Source organism: Theobroma umbraticum, unplaced genomic scaffold (assembly GCF_002168275.2).
Source record: "Theobroma umbraticum cultivar Fairchild unplaced genomic scaffold, ASM216827v3 scaffold_4.1, whole genome shotgun sequence".
Classification (NCBI taxonomy): Eukaryota; Viridiplantae; Streptophyta; class Magnoliopsida; order Malvales; family Malvaceae; genus Theobroma; species Theobroma umbraticum.
The window spans coordinates 2,577,130-2,594,339 of NW_018397258.1; the positions used below are offsets into that span (position 1 = coordinate 2,577,130).

The following is a 17,210-nucleotide window of genomic DNA, read 5'->3' on the forward strand; positions in this document are numbered from 1 at the left end:
TTGAAAATAAAACAAAATAACATTGGGTTTTATTTTAAAAATTCTTCATATATTTTAATCCTAATAAATCAAGTAGTTAATTAATTAATCTTGAAATCTGCAACAATCTGACACCTGAGGTTGGGGTTGGGTCTTCCTGATTAACAGTTGCTGCTTCCGGTGGTGCCTGCCTGCTATTTCTAGCTTTTATAACCTGCTAATAATCTCCGGGTATCACATTCTGTGCTTTTCACTCTTTGGAGAGACCTTCCCTCTCTTCCATCAACCCCTCATCACAGCCCTCGCCAATCCCGAGTGGGACCAACACAAGTACACTCATCAAATCCATTTCTCCTGTGGGGCAGACGTGTTTGCCACTTCCTCTTACCCGCGCGTTGGTTTCAACGCGTTTAATTCACTCTCCTCCCCTTCCTTCCCCCACCAATGCCCCGGTTTCTTCCATTCCCTCTGTTCTAGGAGTGAGAGATGTTAGGTTTCATCCATTTAATCATTTTTTTTTAAAAATATCACAATTGACCAAAACACCCCTCAGACCAGACCCCTGCTGGGGGAATGATCCTATAGGGCGAGCTCTTTGTCCCTTAATGCACTCTTCACGTGTAATTTCCAAAACAGTAACGTTCATTCAGATTCTTGACTGGGGAAATCTCCCCAAAAAATCAACGAGGTAAAAAGGGCAAATGCAAGAGACCACACCGGAGCCCTACGTGGGGGCAACCGTATAAGATCATTAACAACCTATATAATAGAAAAATAACTTTGGACAACTATCATGACGTGTAATAGCGGCAGCTTTCTTTTCTCCCGAAGCCATTTCCGTAAATAAACAGTGGAGAACAAGGACAAAATAGTCCATGGGGAAACAAATCGAAACATATGAAGGGCCGAGAAAGCAACAGAAAGTTAAGAAAACCCTGATTATCGAGTTCTGTGAGATCTGCAAAAAAACACCATAGCACCACCGAAGCCCCCCTCTCTCTGAGAGAGAAAGAAAGAAAAGATAGACAGGCTGAGAAGAGAGCCAAAAAAAAAGAAAAGAAAAGAAAAATTCGCTCTCCCTCTTTCGAAAATAAACACAGCTTTTGGATCTATATATCCTTTCTCTCTTAGCTTTCAGTTCGTAGATATTGTTTTCTTTTAATCTGTTGGTCTCCACCTATTTGCTATTCCCATCTTTAGTAGTTATTATTATTGTTGTTTGGTACCAAGAAACCATGAGGATTCGGAAGAACGCGAAGCTATCATCGCAGATATACCCGCAGGGTTCAAGGCCTGAGAGTGTGCACGTGTGCCAGCTGAACCAGTCGCCATGGGATGTGATTCCTTTTGCTCAAGAACCATACCCATCGTCTCTTCATCACCAGGTAACACTTTGCTCTCTTTATTTTTTCTCTTTTAAATAATTCTTTCGTTTCTCGTGGCAGATCTACTTACTCTTTCCTCAGTCTTGCCTCCATTTCATCTTCCTTTGCCTGACATTTTATCTTTATCCCTCCCTTTCTTTTAGGGTTTTTCCCATTTTAGGGTTTCAAGAAAACCCTAAATTCTCTCCTTCTTATCGTGTATTTTCCTCCAAATAGTCGATTTACGTTAATGGGTCCTCGTCATTTCTGTGTATTATTTTCGGGTTCGGGTTTTCATTTGTTTGCTTGGTTCGTTTATTCTTTTTTTCTCTTAAAACCCAGTTTGATGCTGAAGATAGCTTTAATGGAAATGGGAGCTTAGGCGATTCTATTGGTGCTGTTGAGAGGTAATCTACTTCATAGTCTTCGATTCGAATCTCTTTTATCAATCGGTGTCGTGGTATTCTATTAGGGTTTTTGTTGTTCGTTTTTAAATAGTGGAATAATTATCCAAAAATTTGTTGATGGGTTGGCGAGTTATTGAAAACCCAGTTTGTGTTTTTTCTGCGGCTGTTGAAAAATGTTGCGATGTTACTCGAAATGCAGCGTAGCGTCGATGATGGAGAGTGAAGAGAAAGCGATAATGAAAGTGGAAGGCATGGTCATTGACGATAATGACGATAACGATGAGATGAAAATAGGCAGGCAATTTGGGTTTAAGAGCCAATGCGAAGAGGAGGAGGAGGAGGAGAAGGAGGAGAAGCAAGAGGCTTTGCTGAAATCTTGCAACAACAACAACAACCACAGCAGCGATAGTGGAAATAATCCCAGCTCGTTGACCAGCAAGAAAGCTGAGAAGAATGGTCAAGTAACCGGGAGCCGCCGCGGGCGAGCCCGAGCAGCCAAGAAAGGCTCGTCATCAGCATCGAACCCGTATGAATTTTACTATTATTCTGGGTTTGGGCCGTTGTGGGGGAAAAGAAGAGGCGGCAGCGATAGAGCAGGCGAAATAAGCAAGGATATTGAGGCTAAAGAAGTTGAAAACAACAGCAGCGCTATCACTACTCAAAACAATACTACGCCGTCGTCTTCTTCGCAAATCGATAATGATGAAGAATTTGATTATGTCGATGATGAGGATGATGAGGACGACGAGAACGGAGACAGTGGCAAGAAACGAATGAGGAAACCTGTTAAAGCAAGATCGTTAAAATCCCTAATGTGAAGAACACCAAAAACAAAAGGGTTTGGGCTCCTCTTCCTTTGTTCCTTTTTTCCATTTCCTCTTTTGCGTTTAAATGTGTTGAGATTATCGTATTTTTCATTACTTTGTTTTTCTCTTTTTTATTTTTAGGGTTTTAGATTAAGTAATTTAATTTTCCTTCTTTTTTTTTTTTTTCCTTTGGTTGGGGGTGTGGGGGTTTTGTTTTGTATGATGTTGGGTTTTGTTGTGGGTGAGACTAGAATTTGCTCTGCCAACATGACAGTAGGAGATATTGTAGGGTGTGGTTCGCGTGGACCGAAAAGGGGGCATGTTAGTCAATGTCGGGAAATGGAAGGGCGGTTTTTGTAATTTCAAACGTGCTTTTATCTTTTCCCTTTAAAAAACACCCAAACAGGGGTCGCGTACATCTTTAAAAGGTTGTGGTGATGTGGCGCTGTGGGATTCTTGTGACTAAGTTTGTCCAAAACGGCGACTGTTTGAGAAATTATTTTCCCATGCACATTAAATTACAAATACCCAATTTAATTTAATTTAATTTAATGCTCTTCGGCTTCTGCTTTGCCCATGATTCCATTTTCAGCATGCGGAATTTGGATTTCTAAATCTAACAATTTGTAAATCATACTATAAATTGTGTAATTTCGATTGGTTTCATGAGAAATTGAAACGATGAAATATCGATATTATTGTTGTATTTCGCATGTGGTATTGGTAGGCTCTATGATAAATCCCCTACGGTTTGCTAATGCCCACTGCAATGGTGAAGCTCCTAATTCACTTTTTTTAAAAAAAAATTTCAAGATGAATTTATTTAAATTTGAAATGAAAACTTATGTGTAACTGCATATATATATAAGAAATCTACGTTCTCTTATCTAAAATTGAGTTTCAACCTTAATTTTTTTACTTCAAAATTATTAGAGTTGTTTTTCTATTTTTTTTTTTTCAATTTAAAGATAAACTTTATTGAAACTTGATATGAAGGGTTGCGTGTAATGAATATAATATAAGAAATCAATGTTATCATATTCAAAATGAGTTTTAATCTTAATTTCATTACTTCAAAATTATTAGAGATTTTTTTTCTATTTTTATGCAATTTAAAGATGAATTTTATTCGAATTTGGCATGGAAATATTACATGTAATGAACATAAATAAATATATATAAGAAGTCTACATTGTCATGTCTAATAATGAGTTTTAATTTTAATTTCCTTAAGATTTTGAAGATGATTGTTATCAGAAATTGATATGAAAAGTTACGTGGAATGAATATATATAAGAAACCTACAATATCATGTCTAAAAATGAGTTCCGCTTTTAATTTCCATACCTTTTTTTTTTTGGGTAAATTTTAAAGATGAATCTTATTGAATTTGATATGAAAAATTACGTGTAATGAATACATGCAAGACATCCATGTTGTCATGTTTAAAAATGACTTTTAAATATTAAGATACAAATTTTCTTTTAGCCAATGGCAATAAAATTTGTTCACACTTTACTTATTGCTAGATTTAGTTATTTTCTTGGCGTGCAAGACTTCCATGAATTAGTACGAAGAATTTACAACATTTTATTTAATTAAAAAAGTTTGAAATGGAAAATTACATGAAATAAATATATTCAAAATCTACATTGGCATATTTATAAAAAAATTTCAAATATTAAGAATCAGTATAATGAAAAATGGCGCAATAATAATTATGTTTTGGAGTCAACAGTAATAAAATTTATTGATATACAGTTGCTTCGGTTGTCAAATTTAATAATGGTGTAGAATCTAAAAAAGTTATTGAACTATCTATAAAAATTTAAATAAATTTTTATAATTATTAATTAATTATTAATAATAAAAATAATATTTATCAATATATATCATATGACGTTGACATATCATAATACATGATGATATGATATGACATGATCATATGATGTGTTAATATAGTTAATTTCAAGTGAACATAAAATAACAAAAAATTAACTATCAATTATAATAATTTGTTTAATCAAAAACATGTAACATAGTGAAATTTTGCTTATTTGTTTATTATTAGTAGACATTGGTAGGATTAGAGAGGAACAAAAAGTGCAAGTTGCAACTGATATTTCATGCATTTTCAATGCCTTGAACAAATTGAAATTGTTTTTCTTTTTTTTTTTTGTATTTTCAAATTAAATTTTACCTAAATTTCTTTTTTTTTTCACCCTCTTTTTGAAAATATTTTTATCCACACCAAGAAGTCTCTTTTTTTCCTTTTCAACCAAGGAAAAGGAAAAAGAAATCCAGACCCGACTCATGGATTTCATGCACGCTCGATGAACGCGCGTGGAGAGACCACTCTTGATCTCATTTGAAAAGTAAATTTTTCTTTTCCTAAAATGCTACAAAGCTCAGAAGATAATTATAATAATGCTAAAATGAAATGTGTAGGTAGTGAAAGGTCAATGTCACGCCGTACTTTGGTGATCAGACGTACTCAAACTCATTGAAACTTGTTGTCCTGTGAGGATGGGATTGGCTGCTACACTTGATTTCTTTTATATATCGGTTGACTTTTTTTTTTCTTTCTATTTTGTACTTTGAAGATCAAATACTGTCAAACTGCGTTCGTTTTGCTTGTTTCCTACGATTCTACATTTTGCGTTAGGATTCAACATAGTATAAAAATAAAATGGAGACAACGTCATTTTCAACAGGTTAAGTTTATAAGATTTTGAATTAATATATATTTCATAAAGTCGACCGAAATGTAAGCTTTTTAATGAAATAAACAAAAAATGAATTAATATTCGATGCAGTTATAATGTTTAATATATTATCAGTTAATCAAATATTATCATTTTATTAATAAAATAAATTTAAAAAGAAATAAAAATTTATAATTTTAAAATTTTTAAATATTTATCTGTGCATATTTATAAAATCATATTATATGTTGAAGTGATACTGTATAGATACAATATAGTGATGAAATATAAGCTTATGACAAATTATATATTTACACTTTAATTTGGCATTGAAATAATTTGTTTACATCAAAATTTTTTTATCATATTTACATATATATATAATTTAATTGGGACAACTTAATCACAACCAGGGAGCGACATGCTATTTGATATTCCTAAACTTGGGGGAATTATTCAGCTAATTACGGAAAAATTTACTAAACATACAACTAATTTATCACTAACCCAACAGAAATTAACTAGTTATTATATGATTAACATTCCATAAAAGGCCCGCGTGGCCAAAACAAAAGAAGTTGAAAAATTAAAGACATCAAACAAGAAAGACAAGACCGAACCAGAGACTGGAAATCTTGTCTGAGTTTCTAATGGGTCGATTCCATTTCGAACGTTGTTCTGTGTTTTTTCCCCTCTCGCTTTTCTCCTAGCTGTACTTGGCGTTTCCCTCAGTTTTCTACATATTCTTCTTTCTCACGCTGTATATTCATTCAAAGACGGACGGACAACGAAATCTACAGTGATTCGAATTTTTGAGCTTGTTTGATTTCATCGTACCTTGTGGTGTCTTTTGATTCTTGTTCTTTAGCATCTGAATTCAGGGACGATGGGTTTCCAAGATAGGTATGACAAAATGGTGGTTCGTCAGAGTTACAGGAATGTCTGGCATACTAGTCTCATGGACGCCATCACATTTGATCTTCCCTGTAATCATATATTTACCCTTCTCCCCCCCACATTTCTTTTTCTTCTTCGTTTGTCTCTGTTTGGCTCCAAGGACAACAAAATGAATGTTTGAAATTCGTCGTCCATGCACGAATGTTTTTGTCTTTCAGGTTATTTATGTTTCCAAATGGAAAGGTTTACGTGCTTCTTTTTACCGTATCAAAAATTGCTTTGCTTAGTGTATTCCCTGCTAAAAAATGTACGTAAGAGAAAGAGGGAATGAAAACAGGACAGAAACAATCATCTTTCTGTTTTTATTTTGTTTTTTTGGATCACATGGATTCATTTTATTATAAATCAGAAAATTTAATTAAACATGAAGTTTATGTTAATATTAAATAGATCGAAACTAAATTTATCATCTTCTTAATAAGAAACTGTTTGAATATCTTATAAAACAAAACAGAGGACAGAAAAATCATTTAGTACCAAACTAGATTTACATTTTGAGCTTAATACTTGCTTACGAGAATAGGTAACCGGTTGAAAATTTTTTTCTTGGTATGAATTTCATTTTCCAAAAACTTGTTTCTAGAGATATTCTGTTAATTTTTTTTGTAATTAAATTGGATATCTCATTGCATTTTCATTTTCCTTGCAGACTGCCTCTATGCAGCATGCTGGTGAGTTTTCTGTGTCACCCTAGATGCTATTTTCTGCTTTCATTTTTTTTTCTCATATTCTTTTAACACCATTGAGTATTATATAGTTTATTATGAATTTATTTGAGTTTTAATTAAGCCATAATAGAACAAAAATCGGTTTGTTTCGATTTAGACTAAGAATAAACTTAAAGCCATGCAAAATAACCCAGAAATTCTATTATCTGTAAACTAGAGACTGAGAAGAATAACAAATCAAAACCTCAAATCACTTTTTTTGTTTTTTTAAAAACAAGAATATATAAACAAATCCCACAACCCAAACAGCAAAAGGAGAAGGATGGAAGAAGAAAGAGCTGCTGAGTCTCTGTTCCATCTTCCAAATCTTTTGATTCCTTTGCAGTCTTAAAAAGGCAAACTCAAAAGTAATATGTTTCCAACCTGAAAAACGGCCGTTGCGGATGGGATTCCGAATCACGGTGAAAAATTGAGGTCGGGGTAGCCTGAAAATCCGTTTTCAGTGCCATGGATCAGATGCCACCTATGCCTAACGCTCCGTCTTTCGTGAATGACAGCCCCCAGTGCGTTTCATATATGCTGCGGAAACGAGCTCTTTACGATGACATGTCCAGGTAAAAGGGATGTCGTAACTTTTACAGCTCTATCATCAGACCAGAATGCGAAAGTGCAAAATTTAGTTTACTACATCATGGATTTGTGTTCTAACTTTAATGTTGTAGGTACCAATGTTGTGGGGGTTACATGCCTTGCAGCGGCAAGCTCGGGGAAAGCCAATGTCCTGAATTTTGTCTATGCACTGAGGTAGAAGGAAAAGCCCCTATAGTATTCTTCTTGTTCCCGGATTTGACCAGAAAACGAGTCTGATTCTGTTCCCATTCGTTCTAGGTTGTCTGTTGCTTCTCAAATTCAGTTGCTTCAACTCGCTTTCTTCTTCAAGATGAGTTCAATATACAGACCACGAAATGTGACAACTGCATCATTGTAAATCTCTCTGTCTTTTTCTATCGATTATTGGCTTTTTCTTGGGTGTTTTGCTGATAAAGTCAAACGTATTTTGCAGGGATTTATGTTCTGTCTTGCACAAATTGCATGCATATTCCGTCTGATTGCTGTTATTAGTGGAAGCGATGAGCTTGAGGATGCCTCAGAGATATTAAACTGTTTCAATGAAGCAGTTTATTGCACGTAAGACATTTGATTTACCCTTTTGAATGCCTTCTGCTAAGGGTTCCTTAAAAGAATTTCTCTTGATCTTTTGTATTGTTTTGTTTTGTAGGGTCTGTGCTTGTATGCAGGTAAGCAATAAACAAAGTGCTTGTAAAGAGCTTACGCCGATGCAGAACACAGTGAACCAGCTTAGATAGACGCTTGGCCTTAGAAAAAGAACCTAGGCTAAGGTTTCCAAATTACAAGATTTATTTGCTTTGACCCTTCCAACTCTTATTTTTTACCATGTAATAATGCAGGCTCAGCACAAGATTGAAATGGACAAAAGGATGGTAAATTCGGGTCTGCACCGATTATGGTGGTTCCTCCAGTGCAGCAGATGTCACGGATTGATCAGCCAGTGCCTCCAGCTGTTGGATATCCACCTCAACCACAGCAGTGGCAGCCGCCCTATGGCTATGCATGTCCGCCACCTATCCCAGGCTACGCTGGCGCTGCACACCCACTACCCCCTCCTGGTTACCCAGCTAATGCTTCTCTAGTACCCGCTCCAGGTTACTTTCCTCCTGGATACCTGCCACCTACTCAACATTTGCCTTCTACAGGATATCCCTCTCCTCCTCCTCCTCCTCAAGGTTATCATAAGTGATCTAGATAGTAATACATGTTCAAATACATGTAATCTGAATGCTGAAATTTGGATTGACTCGTTGTTCACTTTCTCCTCAACCGCTGTGATATGCATTGGAAATTTTACTACACGGAAAAGTATGTGCATTTTTTTTCTTTCTGTTTCTATCAGATTCATATCTGAAAGAAGTTTTAGCCCTGGGTAACAGCATATCATAAAGTCTCCTCTATTATTCTGCACCTGTCAGAAGCACCTGCTCAAATGTTAAAAGGAATTAACATATACAATAAATACTTCATTGTTGAAAATGTATCTCTGTGATCCTTTTTCATCAAATAAATCTCAATCGTTAAATCCAAGTAGGAAAGATATTATTCCATTGCTACCGTGAATTACAACTGAACCATATAATGTCTGATCAAAGCCGAACCACTGTTTCATTGCTGGCAAATACTTCATAAATTTACGGCCGCTGGTTACCATTTCGAGTCGTTTCTGGAACCATGGTATCACCCTCATCATCATCCAAAATCCCATGACTTTGCATTCGTGATAGCTGCTGAAATTTTGGAGCGCTTTCTTTCCTACCGAATAGTTTCTTGACATATATAGCACCCCCTGCTACTGCTCCTATTGAAAATGAAATGGCCACAACCACCACAATCCACTGTGAAAATGAACCATAGATTATATTCTGCCAGGTCAGGAGTGAAAGAAACGGCAGGGAGAGATGAATCATACTTACACTTGTACCGCTATTACTGATTCCCCAATGAGGCAATTGAGACATAGTCGAATTCATAAAGGAATCTGCAACGATTTGTAATATGTTAGAGCATATAGATAAACAAAGACTTCAATTAACTAGCCATGCTCTTTGAAACTTTAGAGCATCATGTAAGAGATTGACATCCCCTGTCACAATTTATTTTTGCCGAGAGGGTTAAAAACTATTAACTAAATCCAAAATGAAACATGAAAATGGATTAGAGCGGTAACTATGTTCATAGGACAGAATCCATGTAACACCTAGTATTCAAAACGTGAATATTAGGGATCATTGACTTTATTAATAAAGCATAAAACCTTTGTAAAATCTGGTATTTAATTCTTTCAAACTCATCAAGACAATGCTCTTTAAGATGGGTAACACAAGGAAACAAACAGAAAGAGAATCAGATCATAAGCAACGTAGGAGAAGAAAGTTGACCTGTTCTGTTTTTTGTTGGGAGGGAACAATCAACACTTCCTTTCCAGTGAAGCGAACACTCGCATACATCACTTTCGGCCAGGCATTCAGCTTCATGGAAACAGAATATCCTACCACAAGGAGCTCCGCGATGCTCACAACGCTCTCCAGCATATCCTGGAGGACATTTGCAGGAGTAATCCTCACCCTGAACAATCTCTTCACAGATCCCACCGTTTTGACACCAAAAAGAATTTGTCCCATCACACATTGTCATCGCTTCATCACAGTATTCCCCCCTGTAGTTGACAATAGCAGAACAAACATTTACCAGAACTACTTTGATGACTTCACCAAGAAGCGTCCTAATAATCAAAACACAAAGAAGATGCAGATGGTTCAAGAGTTTGAAGATGTTGAAATTACCCGAGGAAAGGACGATCACCATCCAAGATGGTGGATGGATCAGGGAGATTGCAAATGCAAGCACCGGTGCTGTTGCATGATCCAGTTTTGCATCTACTGCCTTCACATGGTAGAGAATGTACGTTCAATGATCCAAGCAACAAAGAGATCACTATGACAGCTATATGCATAAATTCTATACTGATGGACATTTTAAGATTCAGAGATGGAAAGAGGGAGAATGTTGATAGAGGTTAAGGGTTGTAAAGTTTTCTTCTCTTTGTTTAGTTTTGAAGCAATGCAATGTGGAGATTTGCGAAAGAGCCTTTGAGTTTAAGCAAGGGTGTTGGAGAAAAGAAATAATAGGCATGTTAGTTGCAACGTGAAAGTGAAGTTGAAACTGTAATAGGAAGTGTTAGTTAAAATAACATACGTTGGGTTCATGTTGTGTTTCGTCCATGAAACCGTGGTTAGAATATTTAGGGAACTGCTGTCATTTAGGAAGGGGTTTTCTGTCAATAGAACTCACTGGCGCTAGGAAAGTCAAACAATGCAGGCTATGGCAAGTAGTTTATTAGGGTATTGGATCAAACGAAGTAAACAAAATGAACGGTTCACTTTTCACATATGTCGAGGTTGAACACTTAAAATGAAGTACGTTTGCGGCTCGGCCTAGGCCCTTTTTGTCTCTGCTGGCGACAATTTGGACTCAGTTCAACCACATGTTGGGCCACGTGGCTAAACCTATCTTGCAGAACTTGTTAGAAGCACACCATTTTCCAGCTTAAGGAAGCCCCATAGCCAATTCCAAGCTGCTCCGATTTGTTTGAAGATTTACGAAGTAAGAGGGATGATCAAAAATAGACAACTAGATCGCTATCACATTAAAGTGAAGGCACCCAGCTTTGGGCTAAATCTTTTTGATAGATTTACTTTCTCCTTTAATAAAAGGGTAAAGGTTAGATAAAGAAAGTTAGCAGATTCACTTAGGATCCTTCAAAATTTTTTATTTTGTCTCCCTCAAAGTTGAAACAAAAAGGGCCAGCTGAGTCCTGTTAATCCTGTGGTATTGGGAGATGGCAGGAAGGGCCCCCTACCCGTAGACATGGTTCAGGCCATCAAGGGGACTGATTCAGAATTTCAGATTCCACGCTAAAAACCAGCTGCATTTTGATGTCACTTTTTTACAGTGTTACAGTGCTACAGAGCCAGCATGGAATTCAAGCCTTAGGCAGTTAAACAGAGCCTGAGAAAAAGATGGGTCGAGCACAGAATCCAACTTCAGTAAAATCATCATACGGAAAAGCAATATCAATGCACCCCCACCAGGCCACCTATTTCACTTGCTCAAAACTTTTTACCAGTCTGTAACAGATCAGTATGAGATGACAAAAACCTGCAGTTGATCATCACTGCCGAAGTTTCTGCAAAGTAACAACTTCTACAAGACTACAAGTTGTTCCCAAATGCCCACATAGTAAATCATTAAAACAGGAGTCTCTCTTTTGATTCCTCGGGCTAAACTAAACCCTAAAAAGGCTTCAAAAAGAGCCATCTAATACAAGAATATTATAATAAAATCATACCAGCACTGGGTTTTGCGAATTGAACCTCAAATTGAATTGAGAAAAGGAAAAGGAAAACTATAAATAAACATCATCTCTCTCTGTTTTTTTTTTTTTTTTTGTCATCAGTCTCATGTTCACTGTTCAGTTACAGACAGTGACAAGATCCTAACAAATCGGTCAGCCACCTGCTTAACAAACCCCAACCCCCCAAAGTTGATATATTAATAATTTAACGTATGGTCCAAGAATCTCTTTATTAAAAGGAAGCTAAGAATCCAACCAGAAAACCATAGCATCATGGCCTTTAATGACAACACTGTTAAAGCTCAATTCACTCACAGACACACATCCACTCCTCATAAGCAAATTATAGCAAAAATTTTAGATAAAAGATCTTTGCAGTTGAGCCCAAAAATTGTAGGAGAAAGTACAACAAAGATAGGTAACAATCTCATTTCATTCCAGCAAATTCCTAGCTGTAAAGTGCACCCTTCAACTCTTTCAATTAACTAGACTCGAAATTCAACCTAAATAATTTTATATAAAACTAATAACAGGTTGTAGATTGATTGATATTCATTTCTCAACCTGAGAAACAATTCAAACAAAGCATAATTGTAGCATTCAAACTGTAAGAACTGTTTATGCAAAACTTTTTATCTTTTTTTTTTATTGGCTATGCACCAACTTGTCATGTAATATGTACACTTTTCACTAAGCTCATTACAAAAAAAAGGCCATCGGATAAAACAAAACAAGTACCGGCCCCTCCTTCCCCGCCTAATGAAAAATCTACAATCCCGGAACCGAACTGTACTCACTGTAAAAATCACCGACCCCGGAAGCAGCCCAGAGCCGTTGATTAAACTCATCCTGCAACTCATCAGGAACAAAGGGTGTCCTACAAAGCGGACAAGTTTTCTGATCATGGTCCATCCAACGGTCCAAGCACGCCCTATGGAAAACGTGCCTACAGTTCCTCAACCATCTGATCTCTTCCCCACCTTCGAACTCGTACAAGCAAACGGCACAGCTCTCCGGCGGGTCCCCCACGACGACAAGTTCCTCGAACTTTATAACGGGGAGGATTTCCCGGATCAGGAGAGCGGATACGGGCGGGTTCTCGGGGGTTGTTCGGGTCGGGTTCTCCGGCCAGACGGTATCTGTCTCGAGGAAATCGGAGAGTCCGAGGTAGCTAAAGAGGGCAAAAATTAGACTTCGGATGAAACCCAGGAAGGAAAGTGTGTGGACGAAGAGTTTTGGTAAGAAAACTTCCGTGTAACCAACCGGAAACCCCATGAAGGATAATTTTAACAAAAAAATGACCTTAAAATTACGAAGAGAAAGCTTTTGCTTACGTATTTATAGAGAGAGAGTTGAGAGAGAAACGAGGGAGGAGAAGAGGAAGCTTCTCTGCTGGACTGCCTTCAGCCATGGGTTCGTATGCAAATTATAGTACATGCTAATAAGAGAGTGATTCAGTCACTGACTGTGACATGGGTGGATAGATTGGATTGGTGGGTGAGGTAGAGTAGGCAGCGGGGTGATGGTGACATTAGGAGTAAAGGAAGGCTGCGTTTGGGGGTACCCTCTTTAAAAAAAATAATAAATAGAGCGAGGACGGTGAGTGGGAGGAATCTCTGGGGAGAGTGGGAAAATGGCACACGTGTCACGTGGTGTAAATGGAAGGAGTGGGGAAGTGGAACTGCAATAGACGCGGGGACGCCTAAACAACAATCATCAGCATCAGCATCAGTATCAGCATCAGCAATTAAGCATTCGGTGCAACATCTCTTTTTCTTAATAATTATCTTTGCACAATTGAGTCTATCTGCGAGGATTAAATAATAAATTAAAGGATTCATTAAGTTTAGTCTTTGTTTATTTTATTCTAAATTTTTACCATGTGTTTCTAGTGCTCCTAATCATTGGATTTGATTCTTAAACATTTTCACACACACGAACCAAAAAAAAAAGCAAATTTAATTTGACTTTTCCCTATACTACTTAAACATGTATTAATTCGAAGTTGATGAATTAAGCTTCAATCCTTTTAAAGGAAGATAACAATCATAAAACCAAACCTGAATGATTTACAATTAAAATATTTTAATAAATAAGATTTGATTAATTGTGTAATTGTTGCATTTCAATATAGATTAAGGTGAAAATTCTCACTACATATGATTTAATATTAAATCTCATCACTACACCCACCGATGTTGTTGATTAATCATGTATTCCGATGAACCTAAATGATAAGTTTTCATTAATTAGTAAAATTGAAATTGTTATGTGAAAATGTAATATTAATTTATAATCTTAAATCGAATTTATAATAAATATATGAAATTTAGTAAATTACGTCAGAATCATTTATTTAGAGTTTGAACCAGTCAGGAAGTGTGTATGGAATGAATGGCTGATGCAGATAAGCAGAGAGAGAGCGTACGGCCGTTATAAATTTTTAACTTTGGAAATGATTGAATATTTTAATAAGGGACCGCCGTGTGTTATGATGCAAGGCCTACTCAACGCTAGCTAGAGCTTCGATCGTCTCTACCTGACATCTGGATCAATTAATTAATCTAAAAGCGGTGAAAAAAGGCAATAATTTCTCAGAAAACAAGGATTTCAAAGCTGCAAGCACAATTATTATTTTTTTATCACTTCCCATCACTAATCATTGTTTGCACGACTTCCTCCTCTTTGTTTTGGATTTTCTTCTTCTTTTTCGTTTCTCACACGGTTCGGTTGCTAATTACTGACGTTGTCTTCTTTCCTCTTTTGCTTTCAGATTTTTATATACGCTCCAAACGGCATGGTTTGTCGCTTTATTTTCTTTTATTTGTTTATTTTATTATATAATATTTAAAAAATATATATCTCTATAATTTAAAAAATTTAAAAAATTATTACTTTTATTATATTTAATAAATTTTATATGATTAATTATTAATTATTTATTATCAATCAAAATATTATTTACTTTTTTCACATTATATGATATTGATATAAGATGATGAAAATTCACACAATTATATTATCATGTTATGTTACATTTATTATAATTTATTAATATATAATATCAATACGAAAAATAAAATAATAAATGATGTTATGTTATTATTTATTATAATTTATCAACGTGTCATATTAACATCATGTGAAATAAAATAATAAATGATATTTTAATTAACAACTATTAGTTAATTGTTTGTCATAAAAGCTTGTTTGATTTAAAATAAAATGTACAATGCTTAAATAAACTCTTAAATTATTTAAAAAAATTTAAATAGCTTTTATTCTTTTATTACGTTAAATTAAATTTTTATATTTTTATTTTGAATCAAATAAGTTTTTATGATTAATGATTAACTAATTATCATTAGTTAAAATGTTACTTATTATTTTACATCAATATGGCATTAATATAGAGTCAATATAGAAGGTAAAAAAAGTCACATGATCTTATTATCATGTCAAATTATTATGTTACATTATCATCAATTATGGTATATCAGCATGTCATATCATTGTTAATTATAATATATTAACGTACCACATTAGCATTACGTATTATATAATGACAAATGACATTTTAATAAAGGTAATAATTAATCATAAGAGTTTATTCAATTTAAAATAAAAATATAAAAACTTATTTAATTCAAAATAAAAATATAAAAATTTTTTTGAATTTTTTTGAATATTTTATTAACTTTTTTAAATATTATACAAAAATAAAAATATAAGAGATAGAAGAATGAAGATTTATTAATTTTTTTAAAATAATTTAAAAACTTTTTTAAATATTATGTCTTTTTTTTCAAATAAAATATTTATCATTTTATCTTGAGATGTTTATTTTATTTTAAATAAATTTCTTTAATTCCTTTCATAAGTTTAAAAGAAAAAGTTAATGATTCTAGTGATGTCACGATAATTACAAATTAGTGTGTCATTATTAAATCATTAAATAATCCCATGCCTAGATGCTTAATATATAATAATAAAGTGGGTGGAAGTTAAGGTAGAGGTCTTAACTTGAAATCTAGATGCTTTGAAAGGAAAATAAAGATGATTTTGACATTATGGTTTAATAGAGTAATACTCGTATTAGTCATTTCAAGAACTTAACATAATGAAAAGTTTACTTCTAGAATAATTAACACTACACTCCACGAACATTTATTTATATGCTTATACCTTCTAGATTGTGTGTCTTTTTTTTTTATATTCATTTTCTCTAACCTATATTTCCAACATAAAAATATATTTATATGCTTAATTCCATGCCCTACCCTCAACGTTGCTTGCTTGCTTATTGACAAGAAGAGAAAACCAGTGCACCATTTTGCATCCAGCATCGACTGACAAAGAGATTTGAAGTTAATTTCTTGTAACAGTTTTAAAAAAATATATTCATCAACTGTTAATGAGTTTTTTAAACACAAATTGGTGAGTTTATTCTTTCTTTAATGATGAGGGAAAACCACTACAACAGTACAACATACCGGAAATGAAAGGAATAACAAAGGCATGAACAGTGTGGGACATGAAACACACTTGATTAGGAGGGGAGGACAATGAGAATCAAGAGGTCCATGGAAAACTTTTTGAGTGCGGTAGGGCAGAGGGAAGAGAAGGGACATGACAAATAAAAAATCGTCGGTGGCACGAACCCTGGCCAACCAACAGGGTATCGTGGCTGGATTAGGAGACCGTCCTTTCGAAAGTGAAATCAGCGAAAGGGTTGCTCCATGAAACTTCCAAGTCTGATTGAAATGCCCAAGTCTTGGGTGTAACTGGTCTGGACGAGACATCCATGGCCCAACTGCCTCTCAACGTTCCTTTCACTCATCTCTCAACCCCCTCTGGCTAAAAATCATGAACAATCTCAGGAAGAAAAAAAGAGAAAAAAAGGTACTTGGACTTTGTGTGGGACAATGGGAATTGTGTGCTAGGTTGTTTGCTAGTGCATTTAGCAGTAGCAGAACCTTCGACTTTTTATTATTTCCTTGTTTACTATCCATTTTTCAACTGGAGAGTACATGATATGTTTATCCAAGCTTAATTCCTAGCATGACATGTTGGATCATAGATGACAATTTTCCATATTTTACGGGATATTTTAAATCTTTGTTTAATTTCAATCAATACATATGAAATATATGTTTTTTGTGGACGGAAAGTGCAGTAAAGAATTCATATTATTTAACGTTTTAAAAATGAATTTGAATTTTACATCTTATCTATTTCAAAATAATAAAATTAACCCCAACATGAATTATCAAAGGTTATTCGTTTCGAACAAAGAATTTAAGAAAATGATGATTAAGAAATAGTAAAAAATGAAAA

General features: G+C 34.8%; 4 protein-coding genes across 4 annotated transcripts; 2 read left to right on the forward strand and 2 right to left on the reverse strand.

Moving 5' to 3' along the window:
• The first annotated feature begins 921 nt into the window (after window positions 1–921).
• On the forward strand, window positions 922–3,041 carry EDA8 (Putative membrane lipoprotein). Its single transcript, XM_021424417.1, has 3 exons — window positions 922–1,364; window positions 1,686–1,750; window positions 1,950–3,041. Exons 1-3 carry the CDS (start codon window positions 1,215–1,217, stop codon window positions 2,566–2,568), a joined length of 834 nt encoding a protein of 277 aa, XP_021280092.1. The 5' UTR covers window positions 922–1,214; the 3' UTR covers window positions 2,569–3,041.
• Window positions 3,042–5,942: 2,901 nt separating this feature from the next.
• Window positions 5,943–8,822, forward strand: LOC110413559 (uncharacterized). The gene is given in 9 exon segments (XM_021424416.1): window positions 5,943–6,247; window positions 6,868–6,889; window positions 7,444–7,500; window positions 7,609–7,690; window positions 7,775–7,870; window positions 7,950–8,074; window positions 8,166–8,184; window positions 8,356–8,380; window positions 8,383–8,822. Coding segments are annotated over 9 exon segments (849 nt in total). The 5' UTR covers window positions 5,943–6,147; the 3' UTR covers window positions 8,706–8,822.
• A 129-nt stretch (window positions 8,823–8,951) lies between these two features.
• On the reverse strand, window positions 8,952–10,649 carry LOC110413563 (uncharacterized). Its single transcript, XM_021424419.2, has 4 exons — window positions 10,303–10,649; window positions 9,898–10,175; window positions 9,433–9,497; window positions 8,952–9,354 (listed from the first exon to the last, which is right to left on the reverse strand). Exons 1-4 carry the CDS (start codon window positions 10,491–10,493, stop codon window positions 9,151–9,153), a joined length of 738 nt encoding a protein of 245 aa, XP_021280094.1. The 5' UTR covers window positions 10,494–10,649; the 3' UTR covers window positions 8,952–9,150.
• Window positions 10,650–12,137: 1,488 nt separating this feature from the next.
• LOC110413565 (RING/U-box superfamily protein) lies at window positions 12,138–13,392 on the reverse strand. The gene has a single exon (XM_021424421.2). The coding sequence runs from the start codon at window positions 13,146–13,148 to the stop codon at window positions 12,642–12,644; it is 507 nt and encodes a 168-aa protein (XP_021280096.1). The 5' UTR covers window positions 13,149–13,392; the 3' UTR covers window positions 12,138–12,641.
• Between the last annotated feature and the right edge of the window lie 3,818 nt (window positions 13,393–17,210).